This window comes from Ixodes scapularis, unplaced genomic scaffold (assembly GCF_016920785.2).
Source record: "Ixodes scapularis isolate PalLabHiFi unplaced genomic scaffold, ASM1692078v2 ptg000044l_1__unscaffolded, whole genome shotgun sequence".
In the NCBI taxonomy this organism is placed as follows: domain Eukaryota; kingdom Metazoa; phylum Arthropoda; class Arachnida; order Ixodida; family Ixodidae; genus Ixodes; species Ixodes scapularis.
The window spans coordinates 1,344,759-1,356,881 of NW_024609897.1; the positions used below are offsets into that span (position 1 = coordinate 1,344,759).

A 12,123-nucleotide genomic window follows, 5' to 3' on the forward strand; every position below is an offset into this window, starting at 1 on the left:
TGGCTGGAACGACTAGGCCATCCTCTCGACGTCAGCCTCGCCGTAGCTTTGCTCGTCTTGAGGCGACCTACGTCACGATTGCGTTGGATGTCACGTGGTCTCCGCTGGGCCTTCTCCGAGCGCTTGCCAGAATGGGCCGTTTCTAACGAAAAATACAGCCACCAGGCTCAAAATACAAACGTGCGATTGTCATTTACGGATATTGTGGATCATATTCAACCTATTTTTGAACACGACGGGAATATTTCAAATTTCGTTGAAGTATCCCTTTAAGGCCACGGTCCCACTGAATGTGGCAGTTTAGGTACTTTTCGGCAGGCCATTACTCATCTCCTTTTAAATACTGTTTTGTGGGATTGATGTCATTTGAAAGGCAATGCAATCCTCTTTCATTTGATATTATGTATGTGTTGGTTTTTACTGTTCATGCGCATTTGTAGCGTTGCGAATATAATGGCGCGAACCCTCACTTGCTCCGCTAGTTCATGTTTTATGAACGATCCATTAAAGATAGCACGGTTCCAATATAGCAGTTTTGTTAAGATGATGTCGGAGCAGAATCTAACGATCCACTTTTTTGATATTTGCACTACTTTGTTTTTTTCATCCCTCCAAATATTGCCCTAAAATTGATATTTTTCCGCACAAATATGTTTTTAATGACAAGAGCTAGGGCAATGAAATTAGCTACAGATGTAGTGCTTATAATTGGCAATATGCAGAAAAAAATTTAATGTTGTGTAAATTTTTTTTTGTTTAGATATTTTACATCAAACGTAGCACTTTTTTGTGCTTCGTGTCATGGTAGTTCAAATGCCGCTGAAGAAATAATTAAACTATGATAAAATCTTTTATAACATTTAGAGCTACAATGGTTGCCCAAGAGGTGGACGATGGCTTTTTTCCATTTTCAAAGTCATAACGCTCCAGGAGCCCTTCAAACTTACCTGTTTTTGACGCATATCTGTTTTGGACATCAAACAGATTTATTGGCATTTAATAACATTTATAGTTTGGAATAGATATACATTGCGATGTATTAAATTTTCACAATGATATTGCTTTGGTTTCTTAATAGGTGTAGAGTTTAGCTAATTTTAAAAACAATTAAAAACTGTTTGGGTGTTTTGTTGCGCTACCTGGCGGATGGCAGACAAACTGCTGATTTCTAATGTTCAAAAAATTTCCGAGGGCGGCGTTGGCGTCTGTATCATCATCAATCTCCGTGTCTTTTTACCCTCACATTTAAAAAATATATTGGAAGATTTACTATCGATAACTGAATGGTTTAAGTACTGGGTCAGGCTAATAAATCTAAGACCAATATTTACACAAGCGTAGCGTGATATAATGTGTTCATTATTCGATATGATTGAAATCAATAAACAATGAAGACGAAGAGGAAAAGAATACACCCGAGTTCACTTTATGCCTAGAGTCACTAAATGAGCTCTAAATATCGGCACTCCGTTCCCCAAAATTGTTTTGGGCGCCGCCATTTTGGGTCTTGCTCAGAGCAAACGCAACTGCCAATTATCGTGATCTAAAAGTACGACTTCCTCAGCATTAGATGCGGTGCTAGGAAGCTGATGCAATATTGCAATGATCTGTCGCGGGTTGTTTAAACATATGTGAGGGAGGGAAAAGCGTTTCCTGTGATTTTAGATAAAGCTTCATATAACTGGCAACCATGATTATAAGCCACAATATGATCAAGTGTCGTTACTCTGAACCGTAGCTAATTTACTGGCACAAGCGGGAACAATGAAGAAGAGGCAGGTGTCAAAAGGTAGTGGCTTGTGGAATCCACGGGGCTTACGATATGGCCCCTCCAGGTATTACTGGGTGGAGCCATTCATAGGCCCTTTGCTTAGGGTGGAGCACGACATCTGGCCATTTTGTCCCCCTCTTTTATTTTTATTTTTTGTTCAGAAGCGCGTGAAAGAGCGTGTCCCTGCACGCGCTCGTGCCGCTGATTGTGCAATGGCGACATTTTGCTTTCGTCGATTTCTTTGTATTTTCCCCATGAGCGCGTGCTGTCGGCATCGGGTACTACAGAGGGTGGCATCACCCTAAACAGAAGGACATTGAGGCACCCTAGGTATTACAAGCCTCTTGAACAAGAGCATGAATAGTGTTATTAAATAAGCTACGCTTCAGAGTAGCCACGCTTGGCCTTAGTATGGCTTAAAATTATGGTTGCCAGTTATTTGAAGCTTTATCAGAAATCACAAGGAACGCTTTTCCGTCCCCCCCTTTAAACAGTTTGCGACGAAGCAAAGCAACATTACATGAGCTTCCTAACACCGAATCTAATGCTGACGATGTCACACTTTTGAATCATGACGATGGGCAGTTGCGCCTGCTCTGCACAAGCACCAAAATGGCGGCGTTCACAACACTGTCGGGGAAGAGAGTGCCGATACTCTAAGCGCAGCTCATTTATTGGCTCTAGTTGCCGCGAGACTCCTTTTCCCTGACTGAAACCGAAAGTAAATATGAATGATACACCATTATTATAGCTTATTTAGTTATAACCAAATGCACATAATGAGAGGAGGAAGCGGGCGGGTAGGAGAAACGCGGGTTTTATACGCGACCGTTCTAACCGTCTCAAAAGAGAGAACGCACGAGCTTGCGCTGGTTTAGAAAAAAAGGCATCCAAAGAAAAGAGGCGGCACACTGTGTTCCTTGTTATTATGTGCCTAATTGCAAATTGTTGTGTGTATGTTTATTCAGCCGGAAGTTAGTCTGCCTTAGTGGGCGTCTGGTGTCTCAGCTGTAGATGAGCAATTTAGCCAGTGCGGTACAACCGAAAACCTGGGGTCTTCAACGTGCGCCACGCAGTAGTGATGCACGACCGCACGCCGGTACGATGCTCTTCCAGATCGAAACGGGCAGGGGCGGGGTGGCTTTTGCAGCGCGAGCTTTCGCTCCCATTGCTCCGAGCTGGTGTGCGCTAGACCATGCACTCGGCAACCAAACCCCCCCCCCCCTTGTGCGTCTAATTTATATACAGGTATAAGTATTTGAAGATCGACAATGGACGTCGATCGTCTCGAGGTAATGTAACGTAATAACATTATATAAATTATAAACTGGTTGAAGGACTGAACGACTTAATTTTTCAATTCTTGGATTGTAATGTGGCGGTAGCTTATTGTACTTACTGTTGATGAAGAGCAATATGAGGTGACGAGGTAATGATTAAATGATGAGGCTCTATAAGGACGACGACATTAATGGGTGTGGAACCACAACGTACAGTGCGAGGCTTGTTTCAAGTATCGTGTACCCAAAGACTTTCTTCACCCGCAACAGTATATGGTAGAATCAATGAAGATGTTGCTTTACAACTGTACGTGGAACAGGAAAACTGCACTGTGCAGAAGCGCGGCTTATTCGTTAATATGAGGGACGGATTTCTAGCAGCATTCCCTGATTGACTACTTGGAACAAATTGCCTCGTTGACGTAAAGTGTCCCCGTTCCAAAAGATTCTTGAAGCATACTTAAACCGCAAAGGAGTATGAGGCGAAAAATAAGAAAAAGGAGTCTGGTGTGAAAGGTCCAGATCACCACCGTAGCTTCTACTATCAAATACAAGGGCAGTTACACAATACACAAAGAAAGTTTTGTGATTTAGTTATATTTACACTTAAGGGCATTGATATCCAACCTATTCAGAGAGATGACACCTCCTGGTCAACCAACATAGAGCCTTTTCTACTCAAGTTTTACATGCAAGGCCAGACTTCCGCTGAAATTCCTCACGTAGACGAGTTGTCCGACCGAATAAACTGCCATTACTCCCGATGTGGGTATCTCTCGATCTTTGTTCGTAAGTGATAGTATCATGAGATCGAGGGGTGTGGCTATTCTTCCGCCGAATATTGCTTCGGCGGGTTTTTTTCCGTGTAAGATGAGACCGACGCGTGCTGCCGGAACAAGAACCTGGCGATTCTTCACTGAACTGCTTCTTCCGTAAGCTTCAAAAGGGATTTCTTTTTCGTTTTGCACACCATCTGTTCTGCTTGCCCGTTAGTTGCAGGATGGTATGGTGCACTAATGAGATGCCTGATGCCGTTTGTTTTTTTTTCTTCAAAAACTTGTTTATTTTATTTGAAGCAAGATTTGGCGCGTTATCAGAGAAAAGTATTTTCGGTAGGGCAAAAGTAGGTAAAAGAGACCGTAGAACGTCAATGACGTGTTTGGACGTCGTGGCAGACATCGTGTAAGCTTCCAGCCACTTAGAGTACGCATCGTACATGACTCCGCAGATGTGGATACGTTTCGCCACCCACCGACTGAATAGTGGATCGTTTTCAGTTACTGTTCGAGTCTTTCCGCAAAGTTAGCCCAGGTGCCAGGACTTTCGTCGAAAGCGGTAAGTGTTCGAAACGTTGACAACGTCGGTAGCCACGTGTTGTGCTTGAAACTGGACACTTACCAATCGCTGAGAAGAAACTTGCTTGTTCGTCTGCCATGGGTCGTCCGATATCCGGTCATCACCACAACACCATCTCCCGACAAAACTGTTCTTCATTGTCCGCATGTCCATGGTTAGCAATCACGTCAACTTATAAATTCCCGAACGCTCACAACTTTCCGTCGCTAAACGCCGTTCATTCATAGCGTCTTCATTGCAAATAAACGTCTTCCTATTTCTTCTGATGGTTTCCCTAAGCTGTACTTACAACATAATGTGTGTCGGTACTTCCGAAAATATTGCAACGCCGTTTGTTTTCCGGGAACTATAATGTAACAACCTTTACAACATCTTCCGGACCCCGTGAAACACAATATTTCGTGACGTTATTTTAGTCGTCATTAAAATGGTGAGGTAAGTACCGTAAATCGCGAAGCAGTTTACTCGACGTCCGCTTTCACTGGTTGAGTCTACTGAGCGTGCATTCCTGCAGAGGAAATTTTCATTGATAGAATATTGACACGTCAATCAACATTTGATTCCTTCTTGGTAAGATTTATTGCGAAAGCACGTTACAACCGCCGACCGCATCTCCCTATATCAGACAACAATTTATACCCAGCCTGACATTCTCGCATACATCCGTTTGCTGGGCCACGCTACTTGAGCTAGCTGAGCACAGCTGGCAGCGGCGCGAGCAAGGCCACGAGGGGAACGTGATGGTGCTCGAGCCATCACACTGTGAACCGATGTTTCGGCCACCCCACGGGTGCGTGTCGCCATCTATTGGTTGAACTAACGCCTTGTTCAAGATGGCTGCCGTGGGACCGCAGCCTTAATGCCACAGATGAAACGGTCACAGAGCATGACATTTGTTGGCAGAACGGTAGAAAATTCAGCTCCTGATATTTGTATGGCCTGGGGCGCCTGTGTCACCTCGCTGAATGAACAAGCGGTTGTAGCCGTAGCTGTAGTCGTGGCCGGCACGTTAGTCACCGCTCCGAAGTTGCAGTCGTCTGCGATCTTGCGGAGGGCGGCGATGTACTCAGAGATGGTTTCTGCCCGTGCTTTGATATCGTTGATGGAACTTGAAACGGCTGAGCAGTTCGGCCGGCTTCGGGTCAAGTGTTCGTTGAAGAGTTTCACAGTTTCTTGAAACCCGACTTCCGAAGGCTTTTTCGGAGCCATTAGAGCCCGTACGGTGTCGAAGGTCGACTCACCGCATGATGTGAGCAGAACTGCTCGCTTCTTCACAGGGCTGGTAATGTCCTTGCCTTCGAAGTAGAACTCAAGGCGTTCCAACCATGAATTCGAGTTTCCTCCGGGGTAATATGCCGGAATTCGTCCGTGAGAGCCGTAATCTTCCATCTTGGGGGTTGGCAAACTCCCTTGTCGCCAATTAATACAGCTGTTTCTGTTAGATTTGCGTTTATTTAAGTTCAAGTCGGAAAGAAGCTAGCCATTGCTCATGGCAGTTTGGAATCAGACCAGTGTGAGCTTTACCCTGATGAAAAAAAAAAAACACACTTGAAATTCAAACGGGTGGCGAACTGGTCGACCGGTTTGAATCAAACGGGTGGCAAACTTGTCGACCCGTTTGGATCAAACGTGATTATGGGATACGGGTACCCATTTGAAACGGTACCCGTTTGATACAGGTGCCCGTTTGATACGGGTGCCCGTTCGACCTTGCACGTGACCACACGTTTGAACGTGCCATTCGAATTGGGAAATTATGCGCTAGCCCTAAATGGGTATCGTCTGGTAGGTTGGTTATCTTAAACCTAATTAAGACGTCCCCAAACTCATAAACCTATCTATAACATGGAGGAAACACGTAGAATAAATGTGCTCACGTAGGTGCCTGCAAATGGACAAGAAAGCAGACACAAAAGATTGTTTTCAATTCTCCCTGAAGTTCATTACCTCTTCTGTAGACAAGTACAGACGTGCAAGCGATCTGTGAAATGTGAGAGGCACTCTAAGCTTTCATTCAACTGAGAAGATAGCAAAGCAAACAAGAACCGAGGTAATTCTAGACTATGAAGGTAGACTTTCGGGGAAATTATTCACCCTGCTGCCGCGAGAATAGACGCTTCATAACTAAATAGATAATCTGGAAGGGTACGCGTAGAAGAACGGGCAATCGTTGCCAAGAAGTAGGTTGCAGTGTACTTGCCATAAAAATAGCGGACTTGAAAGATGTAATCCGTGATATTTGTCGACACGGTCAAAGCAGGACTACCACACAAACACAAACGAGGGGGAACGACTCCTTGGAAGTTTCAACACGATGCGGCGCTCAAGCTGTCATTTGCCGAACCCAACCAAACCGCAAGAATTCCTGATTTCTTTGAAGAATCGCTTGTTCCCGATATACGCGAAGGACTTTTCGAACACTGATGGCTTTGGTGCACATTCAATACGTTTTCGAGAGACATCCTAATAAGACCGCAGGGTTAGGCGACAGATCGAAGCAGGTAGGAGGAGCGAAGTTCTGGCTGGAACTGACAACAAGCAGACAAAGAAAAACGCGGCTGCCAGGCGCACCCTTCCGGATCTCGATGCTTATCAGCCTGTAGCTCGCGCGCTGTTGCGGGTCACGTGACAAAGGTGACAAGGAAGAGGGAGGGGGCGAGGTCAAGGCGCAGGACACCCGGGACAGACCCTCTCCCTCTCCCCAGGCTTTGCATTGGGACGTGTTTTTGTAGCGTCGAAAAGCAAACGCGCGCGCGCGCGCGCGCGCCTTTTAGCACGCTTGAACGTTGGAAATGGCGGCGGGGCTGCCGGAAGCTCGGCTTGCGCCCGAGCGAAGAAAGTACTCAGCGCAAGCTCGTAGTTCGACTGCTGCAACGGCGGGCGTGCTCTCGCAATGCTCGATGTTCTGGCAGCCGCGTGTTGGCGTGCTACCTTTGTGTCTTGAATTAAAGTGAAAAGGTGTCTAGACGTACATTCTTTCACGCGGTCGCATCTTTTGCGAGAGGGATTCAAGCTGAATAAGTAAATTGAGGCAACAAAGATGGACAAAGTTTTAAAGTTCTGTCAAAAATATCGGCTCACCAACGTCGCTCGTTTACGTAAAAAAAAAGGTGCAAGCTTTAGGTGCAGTATAAGCGAACATCAGCGCAATCAAAAAATATAATTATAATTACTTGCATTACGCGGACGATCTTAAATCTATGCAGCGGGGCTCCCAGTCTTCTGGAAACATTGGCTGCCACGGCTGAAACGCTAGGCGTGCCCATGCCGCCGATTTGTACGTTCAATATCAAGCGGGCTCCGGAGAGCCGTTTGATTAAACTGATACAGTTTGCCGGTCACCAGTCACCCGTCTGTGCAACATGGTCACCAGTTTCAGCAAACGTGCGACAACTTTGCCCGCACGGGTTGCCCATTTGCCCAGAGGAACGACCCGTTTGCCAAATGAGTGGCCTGTTTGTCCAAATAGGTGACCGTTATGGCTCATACGGGGGACCCCTTTGAGCCATACGGCGACCCCTTTGACAAACTGGTGACCGGTATGGACCCGTTTATTTTCATATACACCTTTGCAAGTGGGATCCCGGCTTAACCTCGAACCGCGCGCCAAGTCGAGGCGGACCTACTCTCCAGCCAGGACGTTCGCTGGTTGTCGTACAATGTTGCCAAGCGTCTCTCGCCGAAGCGTACACCACTGAGCGCAGAAAGAAATTTTAAAAAATAATTATAAAACGTACACGTGTCGTCTTCGACAGCGAAATAGCCAGGACAATTAAATAAAATGCCTAAAGCGGTAACAAATCGAAAATTTTCAAAAAGATCTAAAGTCTCAAGGCGCTCTCTTCAGAATGCGCCAAAAGTCGCATGGCCTTTGCATCAACGGTGGCTGCGCTCGCGGCTGCTCTGGCTTCCACAACATGCAGGAACAGAGGCTGCGATCGTTATAAAGTCAGCTCCAACCCTTAAAGATGCCCCGTCCTACAATATGTGACGCTACGATTCTGTGTGGATACCTCCTCCAGCGTTCCGAGACAGTAGACAGTTTTAGTGGATCGTATACTAAAGCCTTGCGTACGCAATAAAATTGCGGGTCGTGAGTGCGCTTGCGCAGAACGCAATAGAAAGGCTAGCGTATTGCGTACGCACGCAACGCTGGGGATTTTGCGAGGCGGGCTAGCGGGCTTTGCGGGACGCTCTCGAAAGATCTCGGACCCAACGAGAGTGCCAGTTTCAAGATGGCGGTTACCTCGACTGGCGCAGCAAGGGCGACGTGGTGTTTTCGAAGTTCTGTGTTACGTGAAACTGCGTGACGTTCAGCTCGGCAATTCTTTCTGGGACCTACCGCGGTCAAGTCAGATCGTCGTGCAGCTGAAGGAGTGCACAGTGACAATGTTCGCCGCTCGGAATATGCGTCAACGCTGCGATCTGCTCAACGCTAAGCCTATTCGCACAGTTCATCGCCGACGGACGAGCGACTCTAAAAGAAATCGCCAAAGATCTCGCTATGCACTGGACATCAGGGTCATGAATTTCATTCCGCGATAGCATTGATAAAAGGTGCCGTTTCAACGGGACGATTGACGGAGGCTCCGTGTTCGAATTTGGCTACGCACTCTTAAGCCTGGTTCAGACAGTTGCGTTTGACTGCGTTGCGGCAGCGAGAAACCAGGACATCCCTGCTACTTATATCGTGTGCTGAGATGATTCTTTGAATTGGATTGCACGCTTCATACGAAGCACAGATGTGCCGGTGACTCGCTTTCGGTTCTCAATGCAACGCAGTCAAACGCACTCAAACGCAAGTGTCTGAACCGGCCTTTACTCGTATAGCCTCTGTACCCCGCAGAAAAGCACGCTTGACGAGGCAGCTGCGGCTGGGTTTAATTTGAAATAAAATGATTGGACACGTTTTGATTTTCAATATTTCTTTCCAGGAGCATGGTTGGGCTATAAGCACGCGGAATTCTGCAGCTCTAGCAAATCTAACCAAGATCATGCGCGGTGTTCACTCGAAAACGTAACGCACAACTAAATTCGGTCCGAGCAGGTCATTTTTAGCGTACGCTATACTATTGCGTATTGCGTACGCAAGAGCCAGCAACGCTATACTAAAACTGTCTAGTAAGTGTGCCGCTAACGTAAGCCATCGGCGATGCAGCAAACGGCACCATCTCGTCATCGCGCACCCCAATGACGTGCCCCTGGCGCACCCCAGCATGGCGGAAACGGTACGGGGCGCCAGCATCGCTCAAAATGGCAGCGCACAGGAGCCTTTCTTGCAAACGTGTATAGGCACCAAATGGTTTATTTCAGTAGGGTATCGCGGGTGCGCGCGTGCCCTTCTTGAGCCTCGTCTTCGTCTTCCTTAACCGCGATATATATCAGTCAAGTTTCGTACCACCAAGCTCTAGGTGTATTGCAACACGACGCCACGAGTGTAACAGACTGGTTCTACGAGAATTTTATCACTCTTGACGCAATAAGACTTGTCTTTTTCGGGAATCCGCTAAAGCAGGTACCTTTGGACAAATCCTTTGTTTTACACAGATCCAACTGTCATGACTGAACGTGTACTCCCGTAAAATACGTTGAGAATGTGGATTACTAGGAAAATTTTTTTTATTAAGATTTATCATGGTCAACGCTTTCATCGTATGTATCTAGACAGTGCCGAAACGCCAGCTCCGTACTTTGCAACAATACGATGTTTATGGTTTTTGCTGTAAGAAAATCGATTCCACACACTCTTGCTTATATTATACTAAAAATAGTATCACAATATTTGGTAACTGCACAGAAGTTTGGAAAACTAAGATTCACCTCTTTAGAAATCATGCTTACAGAGTTTCTGATACGAAAACACATGTTTGCTTTCCATAGATTTGCGAGCGACCATGGATTGCTTTCAACCGAGGTCTCCTGAGAGCGCTCGTGTAGTGCACGGGCGTCCCCTGCCCAAAACTCTCGAAGCGATGATTTCCTAAAAAGGAAGACTGACCAAATTCTGGAATGTTTATAAAAAAGTATCGAATATTTCCTTGATCTTACATTAGGAACAAACATCTTCGAGGCTTTTCAGCTGGTACACTTTCGTTCACTCCATCTTCAATGTGTTTTGGGAGACCGCTGGCGAAGTGGGCTAGCGCACACGAGCTCGGAGGACGTGGAGCGAAAGCTTGCTCTGCGGAACGCAGGGATCTTTGGTTCATTCGCACCCCTGCCCGTTTCAGTCTGGATGAGCATCGTAGCAGCGTGCGGTCGTGTATCATTACTGCGTGATGCATGTTAAATACTTCAGGTTAGTAGCTGTACTGAACTGGCTAAATTACTCATCTACAGCTGGGAGACAAGTCGCTCATTGAGGCAAACCAAGTTCTCGGTTGTATAAACATACACACACCCCAATTCTTTTTTTTTTTTTTTTTTTTACAGAGAGTGCCAGAGTAGGATGACACTTTTATTGACTTTAGACCTTAAATTTACCAAGTGCAGTACAACTGCTATCTTGGGGTCTTTAGCTTATTACGCAGCAGTGATACACGACCGCACGCCGGTACGATGCTCATACGGATCGAAACGGCTACGGGGGAAAATTGTACCCAAGGTTTATGGGTGCTGCAGCGCGAGATTTCGCTTCAGGTGCTTCAATTCGCGTCCAAATCGTCTTCATTGGGAAACAAAGAAAAGACGAGAAAAAAGTGTCTTTGCTGCTGTGCCACGTGCCATTTCAGAAAGGGGTGACAGAAACAGAATCGCTCTTCGTTGGTTGCGCACTTTACTTTCGTTTTAAACTCAATAGATAAGCCCACCTTGACTGTTTCTTGCCGCGCCTTAGCGAAATCTTGACTTGTCACCTACTCCTTGGTTTCAGAAGACTTTCGACAGTTCAAGGGTAAACATTTTTCAGTTTGAAGCCATGGGAAAGAAAAACAGTACACTCAGGCCAGAAGCATTAGAGGACTTGCGAAATTGCACCGAATATTCAGACTCCGAGATTATGACCTGGTGCAAGATATTCTTCAAAGACTGTCCAACGGGGCGACTCACCCTTCGGGAGTTCAAGGACATCTACCACAACGTTTTCCCTAACGGCAACGCGTCCAAGTTTGCAGAACACGTCTTCCGAACCTTCGATACCAACAAAGACAATACCATCGACTTCCGCGAGTTCCTGTGCGGACTGCATGTAACTACAAGAGGCACACCAGAGGAGAAGCTTCAGTGGGCCTTCCGCATGTACGACATGGACGGAGACGGCTTCATCCAGTACCACGAAATGGTGGACATGCTCACCGCCATCTTCAAGATGGTCAGACCAGTTATAAAAAGGTCCCCCACCGATGACTTGGAAATCGGGAAACTGGCGGACAAAATCTTTCGTCAGGGAGACACGAACAGGGACGGCAAGCTCTCTTGGGAAGAGTTCAATCGGTTTGCCAAGGATAACCCTATGATTGTCAGCGTGCTGCTGGGAGATAGCAAGTTTTCTCTCGACTGAGTGCGGCTCTGCAGAAGCAGCTGACTAACCATATCGATAAGGCATCGTATACTCCTCTCACTAACGCTAGCAATGTATTATAGAAAGAACGAAATCAAGGATACAATACAGTATACAGCCTTTTGGCTGATCATCGGTGGAGAGACACCTTTTTATTTAAGAACCATTTGCCTGACAAACCGAGCAGGTCTCTATTTCTTGTATGAGAGTACTTGTGA

The 12,123-nt window shown here is 46.3% G+C and overlaps 1 protein-coding gene across 1 annotated transcript; it reads left to right on the top strand.

Annotated features, from left to right (window-relative positions):
- The first annotated feature begins 11,323 nt into the window (after positions 1 to 11,323).
- LOC8041300 (hippocalcin-like protein 1) lies at positions 11,324 to 11,905 on the top strand. The gene has a single exon (XM_040215991.1). The coding sequence runs from the start codon at positions 11,324 to 11,326 to the stop codon at positions 11,903 to 11,905; it is 582 nt and encodes a 193-aa protein (XP_040071925.1).
- The last annotated feature ends 218 nt before the right edge of the window (positions 11,906 to 12,123 follow it).